Source organism: Heloderma suspectum, chromosome 4 (assembly GCF_057233095.1).
Source record: "Heloderma suspectum isolate Gila_16-S chromosome 4, 16-S_ref, whole genome shotgun sequence".
NCBI classification, from domain to species: Eukaryota; Metazoa; Chordata; class Lepidosauria; order Squamata; family Helodermatidae; genus Heloderma; species Heloderma suspectum.
The window spans coordinates 252901205-252924638 of record NC_139461.1 but is presented as its reverse complement, the minus strand read 5'-3'; the positions used below and the strand labels follow the sequence as shown (position 1 = coordinate 252924638).

The following is a 23434-nucleotide window of genomic DNA, read 5'->3' as shown; positions in this document are numbered from 1 at the left end:
TCCTACCTACGGGGCCAATTTCAGAGAGTAACATTGGTTGACTTTTTCTTGGCCCCTTGGCAATTAAGCTACAGGGTTCTGCAGGGCACCATCTTGTCCCCAATGCTGTTTAACATCTATGTGAAGCTGCTGGGAGCGGTCATTAGGGGATTTGGAGCTAAATGCCATCAGTATGCTGATGACATGCAGCTCTAGCTCCCTGTGACATCTGAATCAGGAGAGGCTGTGCAAGTCCTGAATCAGTGCCTAGACTCAGTGATGGGCTGGATGAGGGCCAATAAACTGAAGCTGAATCCTGGCAAGATGGAATCCCTGTGAGTGAGCGGTTCCCGGTTCCAGGAGATAGGCTCACTGCCTGTTCTGGAGGGGGTTGCACTCCCTCTGAAAGATCAGGTTCATAGTCTGAGGGTACTCCTAGATCCGTCATTGTTGCTGGAGGCCCAAGTGGCCATGGTGGCTCTGAGCGTCTTTTACCAGCTTCAGCTGGTTTGCCAGCTACAGCGTCTCCTGGACAGGGTTAGCTTGACTATGGTAGTAACAGGCATTAGTAACCTCAACACTGGATTACTGCAAGGCACTCTATGTGGGGCTGCCCTTAAGGCTGCTCCAGAAGCTGGAGGTACTGCAGAATGCAGCAGCTCGGCTATTGTCAGGAGCTGCCTCTTTTCAGTGTGCAACTCCTTTGCTGAAGGAACTGCACTGGCTACCTATTCGCTACCAGGCCAGGTATAAGGTATTAGTACTAAACAACATGGGATCAGGATACCTGAGAGAGCACCTCCTTCTTTACCAACCTGCCTGGTCACTGAGGTTATCAGAGGGCATGTTCCTGATGGTTCCACATGGACCCAAGGCCTGGTTGGAGTCCACCAGGAAAACAGCCTTCAGTGTGGTGGCCCCCTTCCTGTGGAACTCCCTGCCTTTGGAGGTCAGGCAGGTGCCAATGTTGTGTTCCCTCCAGTGCCTCCTGAAGACCTTGTTATTTCAGGAAGCCTTCCTTGAGTGAACAGCTGCGGTTTACTAAATTTGGCGTTGTTGGAACTTGTCTCTTTTAAAATGTTTTAATTGTTTTAATATGGTGTCTTATTCTTTTATGCTTGCTGTTCATAGCTCCAAAATCTTTTGATGTGGATATAAATATTGCAAATAATAAATGAATTAATGAATTAATAAAGTGTACACAGGTTTCAGTGAAGCTTCAGTTTGCTGTAGCCCATGCCCCAAATTCAGTGTGGAATACTTACAGTGTACTCCTATGCACACTTTCTTGGGAATAGTAAGCCCTATGAACTACATGGGGTCATACTTCCAAGTAAACATTCATAAGATCAGACTGCTAATGACATACGTTTTTTCTCCAGGTACCTTTATCCAAAATGCTGTGTACGCGGCCTTAAGGTAATCCACAGGGGCCCGACAGCCATTTTACTGAATTAAAGGCCAAACCGAACATGCAGATGTTTGCTAATCATGCTCTCACTAGTTTGGCACAAAACAGGGATGGGCAAGGGGACTACTTTTATCACTAAAGGGAACATGTATCACTAAATGGTGCATGAGCCCTCCGCAGTGCTCCCTTCTCCCAGAATGGGTCTGATAACTGTGAGCTGGCTGGGGAAGTGAGCTGTCTGGGGGTGGGGGGAGTCTTCAAGCATCAGGGCATGGGTGGTAAAGCATGGAGAGGATGGGTGGGTTTCACTCCCATTCCCCACGCTCCATTTAGTGATAACATTAGACAGCTTTATAGCCAAATTGGGAAGTGCGTGCCAAACAGGAAGCGGTTAGTAAAACTGCAAAACAGGGTAGGATTTCACATACAGGTATAACCAGAGCTGTGGATTTCAGCCAGCTGTTTGTTCTTTATTTTCTTACTAATGGATGGACCCAGCCTTGCACTGGTTGGAAGAACCCTTCATTTGGTACAGTGAAGACTTCAAGCGGAGTTACACAGCTGTCAGAGTTGGACATGTTGTGCCTCACCAACTGGCAACCCTAGGCATGGTCTCTGCCATGATGCCCTCAATAGGCCCATGAGGAAGGGGTTGACCATTCCCCTGAGGGGGACTGTCCCACAACAGGGGGAGGAGGTAGTTGTATAACTCTGTCAGATGCTCCCCGCAGCCTCAGACTGTGCTGACCCAGTCTCTGACTGCAATGTTATGTGCTGGTTAGGGACACTGCCTAGTGACAGAAGATGGTACTGCAGGCTTCAAACACATTGACATATTTAAATTAATTAAAATTAGTGAATGTGTTTTGAAAACCACAGAACCCTGAAGTACATACCCCTGGGCTCCCCTTAGTATGCATGCCAACTTTCAAATGTCTAGGTTTCACAGTCTTGGCGCTATGACACTGACACACACACATCCTTTTTTATTATTATAATAGGTAAAACACTTTCTCATCAAAACGCACAAAGCAGTGTAGAACAAAACAGAAAACTATAGCAATGGAAAACAGCAGAAACACAAAGCATTTTAAAAATACTTTAAAAACCAAGTAATTAAACTTGCAGCCAAAAAGCATCAAAACACATAGTTATATTGCAGCCAATACAAACAGATGATAAAAGGGAGATCTCTGCTCCAAAAGCCCGATGAAGTGACATGTTTTTTCAAGTTGTCTAAAGCTATATGGCGAGGCAGCTTGCCATGCCTATAGCGGGAAAGATGTCCAAGTTGCAATTAGGGATGTTGGAGGAATCTGTCCGGGGGCTGGAGTTCGCCAAACTTTCAGCAGCTTGCCCCCCCCCCTGACTTTGGCTCATTTTCCCATGAGCTGGCCTGACTCAATCTGCATTGAATTTGGTCAACTTGCAGATTTACTGTTTGTTTCTTTTTTTCCTCATCCATAGAAAGTTGCACAAATTGCACCTGCACTTTGTGTAATTTGTGCAAATTACAGCCACAATTTGTGCAAATTGCACAGGCTACAGACCGGATTTTGCACAAATTAAGCCAATTAAGGCTAGAATTCACTCAGATTAAGCAGATTGCAGCTGCAATTTGTGCAACTTTCTATTGATGAGAAGAAGAAGAAGAAGAAACGCAAAAAGTTCCCAGATTTCAGAAAAAGCCCACAGCTTGGCTTGCAAATGCAAGCCAATCTGGGCAAACAACAAGGACCTATTAGGCCCAAAATGGGCTGGATTTTTAAATGACAGACATCCCTTGTTGTGATGCTACTACTAAGAAAGCTGAATTTTGGATGCTTGCCAAATGGATCTTCCAAGGTTGAGGAATCTTCAACAGGGCCTCCTGAGATAACCTTAACATCTAGGAAGACTTGAGTGGGTGAAGGCATTCCTAGGGATGGACAGACCCACCTGGCTCTGCACTCAGCAGGCACTCGAGGAGCTGCCACTGGAGAGCTTGGTGCACAGTCCAGGAATGCCCCACAGTCGCCCACTGCTCCATGCAAGCCGCCATTTTAACAGAAGATGGGGGCTCTAGATTTTCATATATCTAATATGAGATGGAAGTAAAGGGCCTTTTCTGAAACCTTAGATATACAAAAAGGGCAGATTGGCCTTTTACAGCCACTGTTGTGTGAAACATTAGATATACAAAAACCTGGGGCCCTCACCTTCTGTAAAAATGGTGGTTCACATAGAGGATGGGTGGCTGCCAGGCACAAGCAGACAGATCCGGTGAGCCGGGTTCAGGGGGTGAGCAGCGGGGAGTCCTGGACCCAGCTGGGTGCCTGCAACAACCCTAGGCATTCCTTCAGATGTACCAGACTAGCTCATATAAGCTTTGAAGGTCATAATCAGCACCATGAATCGAGGCCAGAAGCATCCTAGTTGCCAGTGCAAAAGAGCCAAATTAGTTTACTATGGGCACTATGTCCAGTGTCTCTCATCAAATAGGCAGGCCCATTGTGAACAAATGGAAGCTTCCAAACTGTCTACAAGGGCAGCTTCCTGTAGTGTGCATTAGACCAATCAAATGTGAAAGTCACTGCTGAATTGCCGAAAAAGAGGAAATGCATCACCAGAAAAGAAGACACCGATTTACATAAATTGTATGTATAGATGCACATTTAGAAATAATTATTACAACTGTAATAGAAATACAGTGCATCTTACCAGAGTGTGGAAGACCATGACCAGGTGACCTGTTCCATTGATAGGCCACTGGTGACAGGCAACCGCTTTTATGGTTTGTTTTATCATTAAACCGGAATTGAACAGGACAGCCTTTCAAATATAGGACACCTTCAAATAGAGGATGGTCCTAGACTGTGTAAAATAGCACACAAGGCTAAGGATAGGCAAACGAGTCATGTTCAAGTTCACCAAAATTCTCCAAACATCAGCTCAGTGCTCATCTCTCCTCGATTTGTGCTCACTTTTGCACTCACTGTTCATTTGGCATCAATGGGGAAATTGTACAACTGCCAAAGTCACGTAATTCCCCCCGTCAACTAAAGCATGAAATTGTGCACTTTTAAAAATTCACAATTTCAAACTTTTTCCAGCAAAAATTGAGGTTTGTTTTTTTTTAATGCAAATGCCTGTCTGAGAATTTGCCAATATTTTCAGAGAAAATGTTCTCCTTGCACTTGTATTCAGGGTTGTGAACAGGGCATGTTCGCATGTTTTGCAAGCAGAAATGAAATTCTCATACATCCCTCTGCAGGGATGTCAGCTGCCAGGTCCTTTTTCATGGGGAAGGTATGCAGCTAGTATTTCAGGTGTAATTGATAAGGCACTTGAGCATCCAGGATTTTGGTGTCTGGATCTAGAAGTACACCCCGTCAAAATAGGCATTCCCATCTCCCCAAGGTCATGAGGTTTGTCAGCTCAGTCTCAAGGTCTGTTTAGTTTGGATTTAGTTTCAGTTTTTGTTTGCTCTCATCCAGCCAAGGTAGCCCTCAGAGACCATCATCCAAGGACACCTTTGCTGCACTTGGATTAGTCGATAAAGAAAAGTGTAGTCAGGTGTTATCAGAATACTGATGACACCTCACTCCAAACTGATGAACGATCTCTCCCAGCAGCTTCACAGATGTAAACATTGAACAGAATGGTTCTATCTGGGTATGCAAATCATGCAAAGAACCATTGTGTGTGTGTGTGTGTGGGGGGGGAGCCGTGCTGTGCCAGCTGGCTCCATCTTCACTGTCGTGTCCCCATGGACCCCACCTCCTGCTGCCCACATGTTGGGGGCAAAACTGCAATGGGGATCTCTTTGCATGTAGCCTCCCGCCATGATGCAGGACCCTGCAGGATGAGGGTTCCACATTACAGGGGAGGAGGAGCCTACACACGAAGAGCAGACTCCCTGCTATAGAGGTGCCCCTCCAATGCATGGATAATAGGGGATGGGGATGGGGAATGTGACATCAGGCGTGGGGCCAACAGGCATAATCCTGTTCTCTTGCACCATGTGACTGCTGTTCATGACATCTACAGGTCCAAAAAGAGCTTATGGGTGTTTTTAACTTACTTTATTTATTTATTTATTTATTTATTTATTTACAATATTTATATACCACTCCACATCAAATATTTTGGAGCGGTAAACAACAAGATAAAAGAATAAGACCCCATAATTAAAGCAATTAAAACATTTTAAAAGAACAGATTCTGAACTTAATAAACTGCAGCTGGTCACTCAGGGAAGGCTTCTCGAAATAACAATGTGTTCAGGAGGCACCAAAAACAACACAACCTTGGCGCCTGCCTGACCTGCAAAGGCAGGGAGTTCCATAGGAAGGGGGCCACCATGCTGAAGGCTCTCTTCCTGGTGGACTCCAACCAGGCCTTGGGTCCATGTGGAACCACCAGGAGCAAGTCTTCTGATGACCTCAGTGACAGGGCAGGTTGGTAAGGGAGAAGGTGCTCTCTCATGTATCCTGACCACAACTTGTTTAGGGCTTTGTACACTAGTATTAATACCTTAAACCTGGCCCATTTAACATTAGAATATAAACTTCAGCTATGCCTGCACCACTGTCCCATGTCATATTTCTTGTTACGTTTTGCTATACACTTCCTTGGTTCCTCATTTGTGCTATTCTTTGCATGTTTTCTATACATATGTGCCTCTTCTTCCTGGGACTATGAACTGCTCTTTGAGTGAACAACACAGACACCTGAAAAGGGAACAGAAAGGAATTATGATTAGGTTGTGTGTGTTTTTAAGAACTCTTACAGTGGGAGGAAGACAGCAGAAAAAAGACTGGGACAAAGGCTCCAGGAGGAGGGATCTTACAGGAAGGTTAGGGCACTATCCTAGAATCATAGAATAGTAGGATTGGAAGGAGCCTACAAGACCATGGAGTCCAACCCCTGTTCAGTGCAGGAATCCAAGTCAAAGCATCCCCGATAGACGGCTGTCCAGCCTCATCGTGAATGCCTCCAGTGTGGGAGAGCCCACTACCTCTCTAGGTAATTGGTTCCATTGCTGTATTGCCCTAACAGTCAGGAACTTTTTCCTGATGTTCAGCCAGAATTTGGCTTCCTGTAACTTGAGCTCATTATTCCGTGTCCTGCACTCTGGGATGATCGAGAAGAGATGCTGGCCTTCCTCTCTGTGACAACCTTTCAAGTACTTGAAGACTGCTATCCTACCTCCCCTCAGTCTTCTCTTCTCAAGGCTAAACATGCCCAGTTCTTTCAGTCTCTCTTCTTAGGGCTTTGTTTCCAGTCCCCTGTTCATCTTTGTTGCCCTCCTCTGAACCCTCTCCAGCTTGTCTGCATCCTTCTTAAAGTGTGGTGCAGTGCCCAGAACTGGACACAGTATTCCAGTTGAGGCCTAATCAGTGCTGAGTAGAGGGGGACTAGTACTTCCCGGGATTTGGAAGCTATGCTTCTATTAATGCAGCCCAAAAGAGCATTTGCCTTTTTTGCAGCCACATCACATTGTTGGCTCATATTCAGTTATGGTCTACAACAATTCCAAGATCCTTCTCACTTGTAGTATTGTTGAGCCACGTATCCTATGCAAGTTTAGACAGAAAAAGTCCTACAACTCCCAGCATCCCTCACCATGGCTGGCTGAGGGATGCTCGGAATTACAGGCCTTTTTTATGTAGAAAATAACATGCCTTTAGTAGTAGAAAAACTGTATGGGCCACCCAGGCTGCAAATTTACCTTGAACTCAATGGGGCTTACTTCTGAGGATACATATATAGGGTAGGGACTGCTGAGGCCTTATATAATGCAAAATAAGCCTTGTTTCCAAAGATGTCAAAGACTTGCAACTTTTATGGGCTCTAGTGGTTGCTGAGGAGAAAACCCAAGACAAACATTGCCCTCTAACCTTTGCTCTTCTGAATGAAAAGGGAAGAAAGGGCAAAGTTCAGACCAGCTGCAAACTTAGAAAGAAAGTCGATGTGGATTTTAAGGAGTGGTTTTTGGCAGCGGTTGAGGTGCTTGGCTTGCATCCTTCTTCCTTTCTGCTAAGTGCGTAAGTAAAAGAGAAGCAAGGACAATTCCAGGAAAAAAAAATATTTAGGGGAATGAAAGAGCTAGGTGGCAAAGACCAGTACTGGTGAGAAAATCTAGGGAACACTGCTTTGGTAAATATATGTACCACCATATTAAAACTAGATATGTCAGTCTGTGGATGGAACCATTAGCCACTCCTGAAAGACAGAAGGGAGAGATAACAGATTCAGGGGGTGTGGAAGAATTCTCCAATTGGGGTGTAATGAAAGATGTTTGGCATGGATCCAGATTCCAAGCCTGCTTTCAAAAATCCCAACACTTTTGAAAGTGGAAACTGTGTCTCTGGTGTTGTTTCTGCCCACTATCAAACTAGGTCATACTTATTTGATTAACCGCATTTTTTTTAGGTTGCCTCGACTCAGATGGTGACTCTGAGAAGGGAATTCCTCAAGCTATTTTTAAATGTCTGATTATATATTTGCATAAAATTTAGGAGGATAATTTAGGATAATGTGAAGGGCAAGGGGAGGGAACTGTCTTCTGCAAGCTAAGCATTAACCTCTACTCAATTAGAAAAATTGAACCAATGGGCTGTGTTAGAAAAAAACTGTGCAGAAAGATTGTGAATAAATGAGAATAACGATGAAGGAAGATCTCCCCATATATCTGAGAGTGGTAAATGGTGGTGTGTGTGTGTCCCCCCCCCCACTTCCACTCCCCCCCACACACCCCTACTTCCACTCCCCCAGCTTAAGTGAAGCAGTGTAGAAAAAGCACCATCAGCTGGGGAAGGTGGGGAAGCAAAAATTGAAGGTGGCTTGAGACCGGATGACAATCTTCATTTTGAGCAGAACATTCTGAACCTGAATATCTAAGCAGAGTTGCTAAACTTGAATGCTCTAAAAACTAGAGTTAATCCTTTTAAAATCGTGCAGTTTTGAATTTTGCCTTCTGGATTTTGAGTCTTTACAGCACATATTGGTGTATTTTTTTTTAGTTTTCCTCTGTCTTCCTCTTATACATGAGGGCCTAGTTAGGAACAAGCACTGTTCGAAATAAAATAAAACACATGCTTTTGGTCTGGATCCTTCACATCCAACTCCAGTAGGCCAGCTGGAAGCACTGGTAACCTTGAGATTGAATTACTGTAATGTGCTCTATGTGGGGCTGCCTGTAAGGCTGGTTCAGAACCTGCAGTTAGTACAGAATCCAGTGTCTAGGTTACTGAATGGACTGTCTTATCCCACACATATTATGCCTGGGATAAAGGATCTACGCTGGCTGCCAGTCTCTTACCGACCTACGTTTAAGGCGTTGGTATTAGTATACAAAACCTTATGCAACTCAGGACCAGGTTACCTCGAGAGAATCTCTCTCTGTACCAACCTCCCAGGCCACTATGATCTTCAGGGGAGGCCCTGTTGTCCATGCCTTGGCCTATGGATTTCTGTTTGAGGACAACATGGAGATGGGCCTTCTCTGCAGTGGAGCCTGTCCTGTGGAATGATCTCCCCTCTGAGGTGCATCAGGCCTCAATGCTGGCATGTTATAGACATTTATTGAAAATGTATGTGTTTACTTTGGCTTTCCCTTAGCCCTGGGCTATCTTTCTGCCAACCTCATGAGATTATTGTGTGTGTGTGTTGTCTTTTTTGTTTATTTTTATTCTTTTGTAAACCACTTTGGGATTTGTTTCAAATGAGAAGCGATATATAAATATCGCTAATAAATAATAAATAAGCATCCTTGTAAGTCAGTTACACTCGCTAGAAACATACAGCGTAGTTGAATGCGTGTGTACTGAGAACATAGCCCCACTGAATTCAGGGAGTCTTACTCTCAGGTAAGTGTGTATGGGATTGCAGGCTAAGGGCACACTCCTGTGGAGATAGTCGGCAGCCTCTGAAGTCAGAGGCTGCCGAGTATCTAATGCAGGGCGGCTGGTGCACAGAGGAGATCCTCACCTCTTTGCTCAGACCACCTTGCATTTTTGCTAGTCGGGCAATTTCACCAGTCTACCTGCAGCACTTCTGTATCTTTCCGGCCTCCTCCCCTCCTGCCCCCGGGATTGCCCCCTTTTCCCCATCTTTGCACTCCATTTCTGAGCGGGGAGATGTAGCCAGAATTGCACTGGCTACAAGAGGGAGCGGGAAGGGGGAGTACGATTTCTGGGCTCTGAGGTCCAAGTCCTGTTTCCAGCCTCGGATCTCAGAAACTGAACAATCCTATGTCCCCCCCAGATACTGTCTAGGGGGCATAGGATTGCTCTCTCTGTAGCTGATTTCTTATTAAGGAAAGTTGCTAGGAGTCTCATGACATTATAATGGTCTAAAGAGTCCTAGCTTTTACACATACCTAAAATCATGAAATGTGTAGTTAAATCATGGGAGATTGGATAGGGAAAAAGAAGAAAAAGGCTTGGAGGGAAATCCTGAGCCATAGAGTATATTGATTACAAATACTTGAGGGAAGTGGAAAGGTCACCCTGCAAGCAAGGAGACAGACCACCCATGAAAATGCAGCTTCCTCATGGCAGGATGGCCCCATCATTACAGGCCTTCAAGTGGACTCTAAAAACATTTGTTTTCCTTGGTCTACAAATGGGCCAGGGCTTTATTGGGTGCCATTGTTCTTATGGTATTGTCTGGTTTTAATGGTTAATTTAGGTTTTATTATTGTTTTTATCATTTTTATTATGTTTTGTGGATTCTGTACACTGCCTTGGCAGGGCTTTCCCCAAAAGGCAGCTTATAAATCCTTTAAATCAATCAATCAGTCATTCAGTCGAATGATGTGGTCACCTGCTTTTATTGTGGAAGCACATATATAGAAGAATGCTGCCCCCTAGACAAGTTGCAGAATAACAAAGATCATAATGAGGCTTCTAGTCTTATCAGAGCAACACTGAAATATAGCCCAGAGATGGTTCATCTTGTTCTTTCAGTGATAAACATCTACACGGAACCTAAAGGTCCAGTCTATACATCCTATTGAAATCAATGGCAAAACTCTAATAGATTATGATAGCTTAGATCCTATTAAAATCAAAGGAGTTACAAGAGTATTTCTTGGCCCCAGCCCAGGAGGGTGCGTGCATGTTGCCAGTGCCACATCTGTACACTGACATTGCCCTCTAGTGGATTAAATCAGAACATGATCACACAATTGAACATGTAGGGGCATCAATCCATTAAGCTTTTTAAAGTCATTAAAGGCACAATCCTTTGCACGTTTAGACAGAAAAAAGTCCTACAACTTCCAGCATTCCCCAGCCAGGATGGAGTTTTTTGTCTAAACATGCAAAGGATTGTACCCGGATTTTTTTTAACCTCTCTAACTTTGAACCAATTAACTGACTAGCCAATTCTTATAAGTATTACTCTATGCAAAACAGGTGGATTTTGAGGGGAAGGCCTGGCGTGCTATGGTCCATGGGGTCACGAAGAGTCGGACACGACTGAACGACTGAACAACAACAATGAAACAAACAGTTTCTGTCAGCAGCAGAACTCACTATTTCTGGGAAATTATCTCAAATTCCTCTCCTAATCAAGAAATGCATATTTACAATGCTCTTTAAAAAAAATTAATTGCAAAATTTAAAATAATGCATCATTTATAGCTCACTCCATTTTATGACACTTGAAGCTGGCTTATACCAGGGTTGTTCAAATGAATGCCCTCACACATCAGAACTACACGTGATGTGTTTTTGGGGCTATATGGGCTAGCCCTGTCCCCTGACAATGATGCATCCCTGTTCAACATACACATGTATTATTATTATTTATTACATTTCTATACTGCTCAATAGCCAGAGCTCTCTGTGCAGTTCACAAAGATTAAAAACATTAAAAATACAATATACAGAAATTAAAAAATATTTACATAAATTTACATAAAAATATTTACATAAAAAACACATGAGCAGACAATATACACAAAAGAAACATTTATCTAAACAATTAGATAAATTTCAAACAATCTTCAAACAGATTGAAGATTGTTTGAAGCAATCTTCAAACAATCTCAAAAACAAACAACCATAACCATAAGGCATTCCAGGATCGCTTAAACACTTATCATATACTGCCAAATGCCTGCAAGAAGAGAAAAGTCTTAACCTGGCACTGAAAAGATAACAATTTTGGCACCAGGTGGGCCTAATCAGGGAGATTATTCCATAATTTGTGGGCCACCACCTAAAAGGCCCTCTCCCTTGTCGCTGTCTTCTGAGCTTCCCTCGGTATAGGCAGCCGGAGGAGGGCCTTAGATGTTGAGCATAGTATACGGGTAGGTTCGTGTCGGGAAAGCTTTCCCACATGAGGGTGGATCCTGATTCACACAGTTGTCAATTGCAGCATGACCAATCATGGCCATAGCCTGCAGGATCCCAAGATCACCTGCATGCTTTCTGTGTGAGATCGGTTCATCTGAATCCTCTTATTAAGTAGTAAGCACTGGTCTGTTTAATCTGTTACTGTCTATTCTGACCGGCAGCAGCTCCCTGATCCTTCCAGAGCCACTATCTGGGATTCTTTTAAATGGAGACCGGAGGAATTGAGCCTGGGACCCTTTACGTGGAAAGCATATGCTCTGCCACTAAGCCACATTGCCTGTCTTGTGTAGCTGCTACAAACTGGCTAAGGGTGCAGTTCTGTGCACGCTTAAGTTCCATTAAACTCAGACACTCACACATAAATGAGTGTTAAACAAACTTCATGACCTGGTTTGCACGTCGCCAACAATGGTTAATGAACCGTGGGTTGAAATCCAGTGGGAGTGAGCTGGTTCCCATGTGCTTGATCACCTGCTTCCATTGTGATAAACAACCCAGTGTAGGCAGCACTGGAACAGGATGGACTTTGCCCAGGATTCCCATTTTTCATCTTAGGAATTCTGTTGAGGACACTTCAGAGTTATTCACCTCAAGGAATATTGAAGCCTGTTTATTCTGCAAAATATATATGACCGTCTTACAAGTTTTTTTAATGTACAGATGTGCTGATTTATTTTCACATTTCAGTTTGTACAAGGAACCTGGAATCTCTGGAATAGGGCCCTGTGTTGAAATGGCTGTCCTGGTCTTCATCTTTTTGTTGGCCTTTTTCCTAGCTGAATCTGCAAGTGGTGAGTATGTAACCAGCCACCAGGGGGAATTACGAACACCGGTGGTGCATCTCTGCAGGATAGGTCTGTAGCTCAAAACATTCGTATGTGTTGATGCAGTACAACCCACACTCATTTATGACAAAAGAAATACATGAGAAATGATCCAGCTAAAGTTCAGTGGATATAAGTCCCATACATCTTAATTTCTTTTTCAGTCGTTCAGTCGTGTCCGACTCTTCGTGACCCCATGGACCATAGCACGCCAGGCCTTCCTGTCCTGCGCTCTCTCCCGGAGCGTGCTCAAGTTCATATTCATTGCATCCGTGATGCTATCTAGCCATCTCATCCTCTGCCGTCCCCTTCTCCTTTTGCCTTCAGTCTTTCCCAGCATCAGGGTCTTTTCCAGGGAGTTTTCTCTTCGCATTAGGTGGCCAAAATATTGGAGCTTCAGCTTCATTATCTGTCCTTCCAATGAGCACTCAGGGTTGATTTCCTTTAGGATGGACTGATTTGACCTCCTTGCAGTCCAGGGGACTCGTAAGAGTCTTCTCCAGCACCACAGTTCGAAAGCATCAATTCTTCGGCGCTCAGCCTTCCTTATAGTCCAGCTCTCACAGCCATACATTACTACTGGGAAAACCATAGCTTTGATTAGACGGACCTTTGTCGGCAAGGTGATGTCTCTGCTTCTTACTATGCTGTCTAGGTTTGCCATAGCTTTCCTCCCAAGGAGCAAGCGTCTTTTAATTTCATGGCTACAGTCACCGTCTGCGGTGATCTTGGAGCCCAAGAAAGTAAAATCTGTCACTGCTTCCATTTCTTCCCCTTCTATATGCCAGGAAGTGATAGGGCCAGATACCATGATCTTAGTTTTTTTAATGTTGAGGTTCAAACCAGCTTTTGCACTCTCCTCTTTCACCCTCAACAAGAGGCTCTTGAGATCCTCTTCGCTTTCTGCCATTAGGGTGGTATCGTCTGCATATCGGAGGTTGTTGATAATTCTCCCGGCAATCTTAATTCCGACCTCTGATTCATCCAACCCGGCATTTCTCATGATGTACTCTGCATATAAGTTAAATAAGCAGGGTGACAATATGCAGCCTTGTCGTACTCCTTTCCCAATTTTGAACCAATTGGTTGTTCCATGTCTGGTTCTTACTGTTGCTTCTTGACCCTCGTACAGGTTTCTCAGGAGACGGGTAAGGTGGTCTGGTACTCCCATCACTTTCAGAATTTGCCACAGTTTGTTGTGATCCACACAATCAAAGGCTTTAGCGTAGTCAATGAAGCAGAAATAGACGTTTTTCTGGAATTCTCTTGCTTTCTCCATGATGCAGCGAATGTTGGCGATTTGATCTCTAGTTCCTCTGCCTCTTCGAAACCCAGCTTGTACTTCCGGTAGTTCTCGGTTTGCATACTGCTGAAGCCTAGCTTGTAGGATTTTGAGCATCACCTTGCTGGCATGTGAAATGAGCGCAATGGTGCGGTAGTTTGAACACTCTTTGGCGTTGCCATTCTTTGGAATTGGAATGTAAACTGACCTTTTCCAGTCTTGTGGCCACTGCTGAGTGTTCCAGATTTGTTGGCATATTGAATGCAGCACTTTAACAGCATCATCTTGTAGGATTTTAAATAGCTCGGCTGGAATACTGTCATCTCCGCTAGCTTTGCTGTTAGTAATGCTTCCTAAGGCCCACTTGACTTCACTCTCGAGGATGTCCGGCTCAAGTTCAGTGAGCGCACTATCATGGCTATCAGGGACATTCAGATCTTTCCTGTATAGTTCTTCTGTGTATTCTTGCCACCTCTTCTTAATCTCATCTGCTTCTGTTAGGTCCCTGCCTTCTTTGTCCTTTATCATGTCTGTCTTTGCACAAAACGTTCCCTTGAGATCTCCAATTTTCTTGAAGAGATCTCTAGTCTTTCCCATTCTGTTGTTTTCCTCGATTTCTTTGCATTGTTCACTTAAGAAGGCCTTCTTGTCTCTCCTTGCTATTCTCTGGAACTCTGCATTCAGTTGGGTATATCTTCCCCAACCCAGCAAAAGTTAAGCATTTTTCATTTCCATGAATTTAAATTATACATCTTAATAGTTTAATTTAAATTCATGGAAATGAAAAATGCTTAACTTTTGCTGGGTTGTATCCATATTCTTTTTGGTGTTTGCGCAAGACAATACTGAAATTAATTCTACTTAACATTTTAAATCTGATAACTTTGGTGATTCCCTGGTTTTCTCATTCCTTATCCTTCATTATATCACTGAAGTGAAAACCAAATTGAGGTTTCATTAAAAACAGCATGTCCAGTCAGCTGCACTTTGATCAAAAGGGGCTTGCAATTCCATGCCTCATAGTCCAATAGTTATGGCTCTATTTTCAGTTGAGGTTTAAATCACTTTCAAAATTTCAGCGTTGTGAAACATTTTCAGGAAGACTGGAATAAATTCCAACTATTTCAAAGTCTTAATGCAGTTAAAACATCAAGTTTTGAATTCGGCTTCCAATGTTTTCAAATTTCAAATTGCATTATTTGCTGTCAGTGTTGTGCTTTTTCTGGATCCAGCAAGGCAAATCTAGGTAGGGCAACAAAAAGTAATCAAGATAGCAGAAGCAGATGGTGAACGAGGGAAGTGGGTAGGTTGGCGGGGGGAGGGTTGGCTCCAGGAGGCACCAAGAGGCATCAGTGGCCTGTTGTTGAGACTAAAGAGCAGAATCAGGCCCTGGACTTCATAAGAAAGAAAGTGGGGCATCATCATAATAATTTTTGTGCATTCCACCCTGAAATCCAGCTTTGGGGATGAAGGCACAGCTTATAATTTTTAAAAACAAAGCAAGAAATAAAGAAATAATCACCAGTTGTCACCCAGAGATTTCTGTCTGTTGGCTTGAAGGACTTGCATTTCCTCCATCAGACCCATTGTCATGGAGCTGGTGTGTGTGTGGGTGTGGGGGTGTGGAGAGAGAGAGAGAGAGAGAAGGTATGTGAGGATAAGGGGAGTGATTGTAGCTCTATACAGACATTCTTTACACATTCTAATTAATGTGTGTGGGTGTGGCTAAATTTGACATTGTGACAACAGACTTTGCCACTGATGTATGCATTCATTAGAATGTATGTAGAGAGAGCCCCTGTGTGGACACTTCTATGCTGTACACCAGTTTTCCTTAACCCAGTGTCCTCCTGATGTGATGGACTACAAGTCCCATCACCCCAGCCTGACTGGGATGATGGGAGTTGTAACTCAACATATCAGGAGGAAGATTGGGGAAGGCTGCTGCACACAGAAAGTGAAAGGGAGATGTTAGCTCAGTAGTAGATCACATACTTTGCATTCAGACGGACCCAGGTTCAATCCCTGGTCCAGTTAAAACAAGATCACAGGAGGTGTCTGTAACGGAACCTTGCCTGAGATCCTGGAAAGCTACTACTTGTCAAAGAAAACAACACTGGTCCAGATGGGCAAATAGTCTGACCTGGTAAAAGGCAGCTTCCAATGTTCCAAACTTCCCTTATACAGGTATATTCTGTTAACCAGATAAGGATACTCAGTGCATAGATCCGAATCCATGGGTCCCCTGAATTTTTCCCCTATCTCAGCTGCCTCACACTGACACAGCTTTTCTGCTCTGAGCCTATGGGCATACAAAGTGTACAATATACACTGTACATGCATAGAATGTGCCATTTGGAACTCTGCAAAATGCAGGCTTCTCAACTGTGTGGACATACAACATGCTGTGTATCAGGGGCATTGCAGAACAGAGCTTATGTTTACATGAGAAACATTTTACATATTAAATTTATGCAGTGTCCATATGGTGGGGGCTCAGTCTTATTGAAGACCTGTAGGTTGGCTATCATCATAAGTTGAGCTCTTGTCTTTGGTAATACAATGGCAGCCAATGAAGTGCATTGTTTATTTCTCTTTTTCAGTTTCCTCTTCAAGTCCCATATTTGGGCCAAGACAGGTGACTGGGTTACTTGGAGGTTCAGTTACTGTGAAATGCTTCTACCCTCGCACCAGTGTGAACAGACATAGCAGGAAGTACTGGTGTAAGGAATCGACACGGCAATGCTCAACTGTTATTTCTTCCAATGGCTTTGTTGCCAGGGAGTATGAAGGTAGAGCCTCAATAACAGACTTTCCAGAGAACGGCATATTCATCATAGAAATATCAAAGCTGTCAAGAAGAGACGCAGCGGGGTACAAATGTGGCATTGGTCTCAATGACAAAGGACTGTCCTTCAGAGTCAAGCTGGATGTTTCTGAAGGTAAAGATATATAACATTACCTTGTTTATTTTTTGTAAGAATCAAGCTGTAGATATCCAAACATCTAAACCTTCTCAGACAATGAGACTGCCTGTGCATTAATATCATCACAGGAGGTCTTTTTCTGTGTTCCATCTTTAGGAGAAGTGCATTATGCATGTACAAAAAAGAAGTCATTTCTGTGATGGCACCCAAGATTTGAAATCCCCTCTTGAAGCAGATATACCTGGCATTAATACTATATTCATTTCCGTGCCAGGTTAAAACCTTTTTATTAGCCCACATATTTTAAACTATTATATTTTCAGCTTGTCATTCCTCTCCATTTTATAACATTGTTGTTTAATGTTTTATGTTGTTTTTAATTGTATCATAGATTAAAAATGTTATGCATACCACTCTGAGATCCATTTTTGGGGATGAAGGGATGGATTACAAATTCTTAAAACAAACAAATAAATAATTGGAAATACAGCCAATCTTTACCGTTTTCCTTCCTCCTCCCCTGTAAAACTGAACAAGCTTATTTTTTAATCATGGGCACTCTTTTATTCTGGGAAGAAGAAGATCTGAGTAGACAGTGCTGTGTTGAGAATATACGTGCGTGTGTGGGAATAGAGTTATAATTGTCTGTAAAACCTCCTGACGTGAACATTTGGAGAGGCGGAAGGCCTTGAAGTTTCCAACTGTTTAATTGTATTTTGTTGAAAGATCTAGAATGTCAAAAATTCAGAAATGACACAAGCTAATTTTTGTTATTACAAATGTTTGAAATGCCTTTCACTTGTTAAAAGAGGGCTGTTTCCATGTTGGTTCCAAACCACCGGACCTACTAATTTAAGGATGTCAAAGAAATCCACAATGGATTCAAATGAGTTTGGATTTCTATGAATCTGATCTTCAGATTCTGCAGCGGAGCAGCTTTTTTCCAAGCCACAAGGATTCTGCAGACTTGCGGACCGATATTTCACTTGTGGGGGTGGTTTGCGCTAATTCGCATAATGTGAAGTAGCGCTAATGGAAATTACTGCAAGAAGAATGAAATTCTGGTTTAAAAAATATCCAGTTCCATCAATGAGTGGATGACAGAACAAAAGATGCCTGACAATCCACAGAACACAGAAAGAACAGATTTAACAAAATCCATACATCCCCATATAAAAGAACTTCTACTAGATCAGTGTCATTTATTTGTTTATTACAGTATGGAATGTTTGACAAAATAGCACAAGCCTGCAGAATTTGTGAGCTGCTAAGCCAAACGTAGTTCACCAGGTATGAATGCAGGGTTGCCCGGATCTTGATAACTCTCTTGCTTTGTCAAGTGATAGTACATGGCTCGTTGATCACAAGCTGTGCAAATCTGCAACTGTGCAATGCAGCATAAATATGTAGCACCTGATGTAGTAATACAGCGCAGGCATATTTCATAAGTTATGGAAACATGGCATAATACAGAAGCACTGTGATAAAGTATGTCAGCCTTCCCCAACCTGGTGCCCTAGAGATGTGTTGGGCTGCAACTCCCATGATCGCTGTCCAACACGTCTGGAAGGCACCAGGTTGTGGAAGGCTGAATTATGTGAAAGGCGGCATCACAACATGGAATAGCACAGTGGAAGACAGAAAATGGGAACAGCTACTGACTTGTCATGTTGTTTATACAGATTCAGTAATACCTGAAGAAGCTGAACTCTTTTACGCTGAGCAGCACGGATCAGTGACTATGACCTGCGCCTTCGGTGCTCAATACGCCAGTGCTAGGAAGTATCTATGCAAGATGACAAAGTCCCAGTGTTCCACAGTCATTGACACCTTTGGAACTATTGACCCCTCCTACAAAGGAAGAGTTCTGTTGAGCAATCTTCAGATTAGTGGATCCTTCAATATCATTATGACCCAATTAAAGAAGGGAGATTCAGGGTTATATCTCTGTGGAGCTGGAAACTATGGGGCAGAAGGAGAATCCAAGAAACTGGATGTACACGTCTATGAAGGTGGGTAATGGGCCAGGAACCGCTCTCCTAAATCTGCCATGTTTCACACCCAGATCACTATTAAGGGATACCCTGTTTCTCTCTCTAGATGCTTCGGTGCCTAATGGACAACCAGTGCTACATGGAGTCCTGGGGGGTTCGATCTCTGTTGAATGTCATTATGACCCGAAAGAAAATGACACAATGAAATATTGGTGCAAGTGGAAAGAACATGGATGTACTCAGTTAATAAACAACCTTGGATATGTGCCGGGTGAATATGAGGGAAGGATAGTGATGTATGATAACCCAAAAGATGGCACATACACCATTATACTGAATCAACTGCAGGAGCATGATGCAGGGCACTACTGGTGTATGACAGTTGGAGAACATGAAAGGAAGTCAACAACAGAGCTGAAAATTGTAGAAGGTACAAAACCATGCATCTTGTACTGTGTGTCTCAACAAAGCCTTATGCCTCTTTAGCCAACTGCTACAAAGAGAACCTAAATCTGATAAACTTAGCTTCAGGTAATGGGCATAATCCAGGCACAGGACCAAACTAGCCATGAGGCTAGTTTGGCCACACACTGTTTGTGCACAAGCAAACAGTGTGTGGCCAGAGCAGAACACTAATACACAGTCCAATATATACTATGGGGCAAATAACTACACAATACACATAATATGAGTCGTCATCACTTTTGCTGATTTTCCAAGACACTTTGCCTGTCACTTGTTTTTCTTTGTGTACATCAAATGACCACAAGAAGAATATGATCAGGCTAGGCTACATGTATTTTTTAAAATGTTTGCTTCATCTTACCGTTCCTGGGGAAAAGGGCTGCCAAAATGATCAGAGGGCTGGAACAACTCCTCTACAAAAGGCTTCAGTGTTTGGGCTATTTAATTTAGAAGAAAGGCAAATAAGGGGGAGGTTTATAAAATTATATGGAGTAGAGAAAGTGCAACAGTGCAATTAATAAATAAGTCCCATTGAGTTCAGTCAGTGTGACTTTTTTCCAGGTAATGTGTATTGCAATTTGCAGCTGAAGAGATTTTTTAACTTTTCTTTCTTCCCTTAATGACAGCCTCAAGTCAGTGGCAGAATCAGGACAGACAAAGGGAAAGTACTTTTGTACTTAAAAATCCCCAACAACCTACACCAGAGATTAGGGATACTGACCTCCTAGTTGTCACCTTAAACTCCTTCTGATTAGGATCTCTAATCCCCTGTGTGGCTGACAGTTGTTGTGTTTTAGTTTCTGAGAAAAGGAAAATTTATGCATGGCTAGCACAAAAATTACTGAACCAAACTGCCTGAGATTTGGCAGGTTCAGTCACATCCATAGGGGCTGCCAGGTGCCCAAATTTCATGCACTTCTGTGGAAACTGAAGAATTATAGCTCTTTGCTTTGAGAGATTTTCTTGAAAAAAGCAAATTTTACCTGTGCCTAGTATAAAAACTATTAGGGTAAACTATCTGAACTTTGGCAGATTCAGTCTCCATTGGGGCTGCCAGGTCACCACATTTCATGTATTTACCATAAAAACTGAAGTTATGGTCATTTCTGTTTTCCAATGCAAGTCAATGGAAAAACGTAAAATCCGAATAATTTGGATACCCGAATCTCAATTTGGATCCAAATCTGAAGGAAATAAGTCCAAAGCAAATTGGGCCCCAATTCAGAAGATCTGAATTGGCCTCCAAAGTCAATGGGGGTGTGTGTCTGTGCACAGCCCTACTTCTGAGTAGCTGTATTTAGCCAACACTTCTCATGTCCACACTTTTATGATGCAACTTTCCCTTCCTCCTATTAGTGCTGCTCTCTCCAGTCTGTGCCAAAACCAACTGAGGTCACACAGACTCCCAAACCACACTGAAGCCACCATGATGGGAAAATTTGGTGCAAAACAACTTTGTGAAAAAGCAGCTTTTTGGGCAGAAAAATGTGGGGTTGATGCGAGGGGGGGCATCATCTGACACAATTGTCTGTGAGGCACAGTAGAACCAGAGTAAATCCCCCTTGTAGATGGGGCCTTTGTGTCTTTCCCTGGCAGAAGATAGATGTGTTCTGCTTTAGCTTTGTGCAGCATGACTATTGTGTTGTTTTTAAAAATGTTGACCCTTTAAGAATGATGTTTTGGGGATCCTCTAAGAGTAGGAGTATCCACTAGAAGATAATCATTTCCAGCAGGTAGGCTAGGGACAAGTCAGGTAGGTTGGCTTTGGGTCATACATATTAGGTGAGAGTTGTATTGTTTGCAAACAGGATGGATCCTGAGCCAAAATCAAATGTCTTAAGGCTAGTTTGCATCCAATACATTTTTCTTCCTCACAAAGAGGCCTGGCATTGTCTAAGAATATGATGGCTAAATGTTAACATGTGAACATAAAATCATGGGTGTGGTTGGCATCATATTATCATGATCATAGCTGGTAAAAAATATAATTCTGATAATGGGAACTACTGCCACATCTCTAATTGCCTGGTTCATGCATTATATTTATCCATATCAATACATGCATAGGAAGGTCAGGGTCAGGTCTGCTTATATCATGTGTGTGGGGTGTGGGGTGGGAATGGAAAGGAAGTATATTGTGTGAACCAGTCAGTAGTTTTTGTAATGCTAAAGTTTAGGCTGCTTATTTTGTTCATCTGTTTTTCTTCCTCTTTCTCCTTTCTCTTCTGAAACAGGGCAACGCAGTTTAGAAGTAAAAACTGAAACCCAGGTTGTTGCTGGCTCCCAACTGACTTTATCATGCTCTTATCCATGCAAATATGCTCCTTACCAGAAGTACTGGTGCAAGTGGAAGAACACTGGGTGTGAGCCTCTTGCCTCATCTGAACAAAACCAAACTGGCATGATCGTTAACTGTGACAAAGACAGTAGAATTTTGACCCTGAACTTTGACCAAGTATTAACATCAGATCAAGGGTGGTATTGGTGTGGAGTCAGAAATGCAGGTCGCTATGGAGAAACGGCTGCAGTGCATCTGCAAGTGCATGGAGGTGAGCTTCAGTTCTGATCAGAGGGACAGCAGACTAGGTCAGTCTTACCCAACCTGGTGCCTTCCAGATGGGTTGGTCAGCAACCCCCATCACTCCCAGGCAGGCTGGCTAGGAATGCTGAGAGTTGCAGTCCAACCCATTTGGAGGGCATCGAGTTGGAGAAGGCTGCATTAGGTTATACCTGCTGCACTGTCCATCTTTAAACAGGTTCATTATGAGTGTTGCATCTAAATATTGACCACATTATAATTACTGAGTGCTGCAAGTGTAGCTGAGGGTTTCCCATTGTCCATTATGGAATGGGATCATGCTTGTGGTTTTCCCCCCATTAAGGCAACATTTGGCTCCCTTGTGTGCCACAAGATGTACTCACCAAACTGTACATCTCCTGTGATTTTTGCCTCTATATTCCAGTATTTTGCAGATTCATTTTACTACCTTTTTTTGTTTTGGGGGATGTCCCTGCACTAGTGATTTTGGTATGAACCAGCGGTGCACTATAATGACTCATATTGGTGGGAGTGCCTTCAGTCTGCACAACCAGTAATGTTTCTTCCCTAGCTTCACTTTCACTTCACTTGTGGTGGGGGAAATAACTCTTCACAGTTGTGCAGCTGTGAATAATGGTGCATTTAAAAATTAAATGATCTGCAAAGAAGCACACCTGCATAGTTGTGCAGCTGTGCACAGTTTTGCTGTAACTTCTTTTGAGGTAGGTTTGGTATGAGGAATCAGATGGAGTGTCAAATCAATGTCTTGTTGCCCTCCCCCTGCTCTATTCCTTAGAAGGAAATAACATTTGCATTACCCCCTTCTCTCTTTCATTCCCCTCCCTCAAAAAAAAAAACAAAAGAACCCCAACAACTTGGAAGCTGACAACACAACTGCATGCATATCTAATCAGAAGTAAGTCCCACTGACTTCAGTGGTGCTTACTCCCAGGTAAGTGGGTATGGAGGTTGCCAAGGAAAGGAAGAGGAAAGAGGTGTGCTTGTGACATGACAGTTGAGGTAGTACGGGAGAGGGAAGCACTGGCTTTCCTGTTGGTTTAGAGGGGGATTGGGGAGCATACAGTGGACTTTGGTGGGAAAGGGAGGGAAAAGAAACTCTCAACATTAAGAGCTGGGAAGAGCTCCAGCTGTTCCCAAGCCTCAGCAAAGGAGAGCAAAGTGCTTAGAAATGCAAGGACACCATGTTCTTCCATCAACTTTGGGAGGGGTGGGGAATTTCAGTTATGAATGGGTAAAAGCCACCCAGTTCAACTATAGAGGCTAACACCCACCCACACAAACACCGAGGCACATCAGTGCACAGTCGCCATGCGCAGTAAGTAGTGTGCTTTGGTGTTCACCTCCACTGAGGGAGAAGGATCAGGGGAGGGGAGTCCAGGATAGTTTTCCAATGTCCATTCATTCCCCTCCTTAATGGTAAGAGAAGACAGACAACTGGAAGTGTGGCATGGAATCACACAATGAAAATGTGGTATGCAGCATGATGTTAATGGCTGTGTGGATACTGAGTGGCAATTCCATTTACGACAAATAACAGCAGCACGGCGATGCCTTAGCAATGGATGGCACTCCTCTATACGCAGGCCCACGCTTTGCTGGATTGCAATGATTTATCTTTAAGCCTTAGACACAGCAAGGGAGCA

General features: G+C 43.3%; 1 protein-coding gene across 2 annotated transcripts in view; it reads left to right on the top strand.

The window, feature by feature from the left end:
* The window catches only part of PIGR (polymeric immunoglobulin receptor), a 65013-nt gene that overhangs the window by 26256 nt on the left and 15323 nt on the right, over nucleotides 1-23434 (top strand). For both annotated transcript variants that reach the window (XR_014790659.1, XM_084853354.1), the window contains exons 2-6: nucleotides 12427-12530; nucleotides 16449-16787; nucleotides 18455-18784; nucleotides 18873-19196; nucleotides 21466-21780. Coding sequence is in view for 1 of the 2 variants with exons in the window: in XM_084853354.1 (XP_084709480.1) it covers nucleotides 12473-12530; nucleotides 16449-16787; nucleotides 18455-18784; nucleotides 18873-19196; nucleotides 21466-21780 (1366 nt within the window). In the remaining variant the exon portion in view is untranslated. The remainder of the gene's footprint in view (nucleotides 1-12426; nucleotides 12531-16448; nucleotides 16788-18454; nucleotides 18785-18872; nucleotides 19197-21465; nucleotides 21781-23434) is intronic.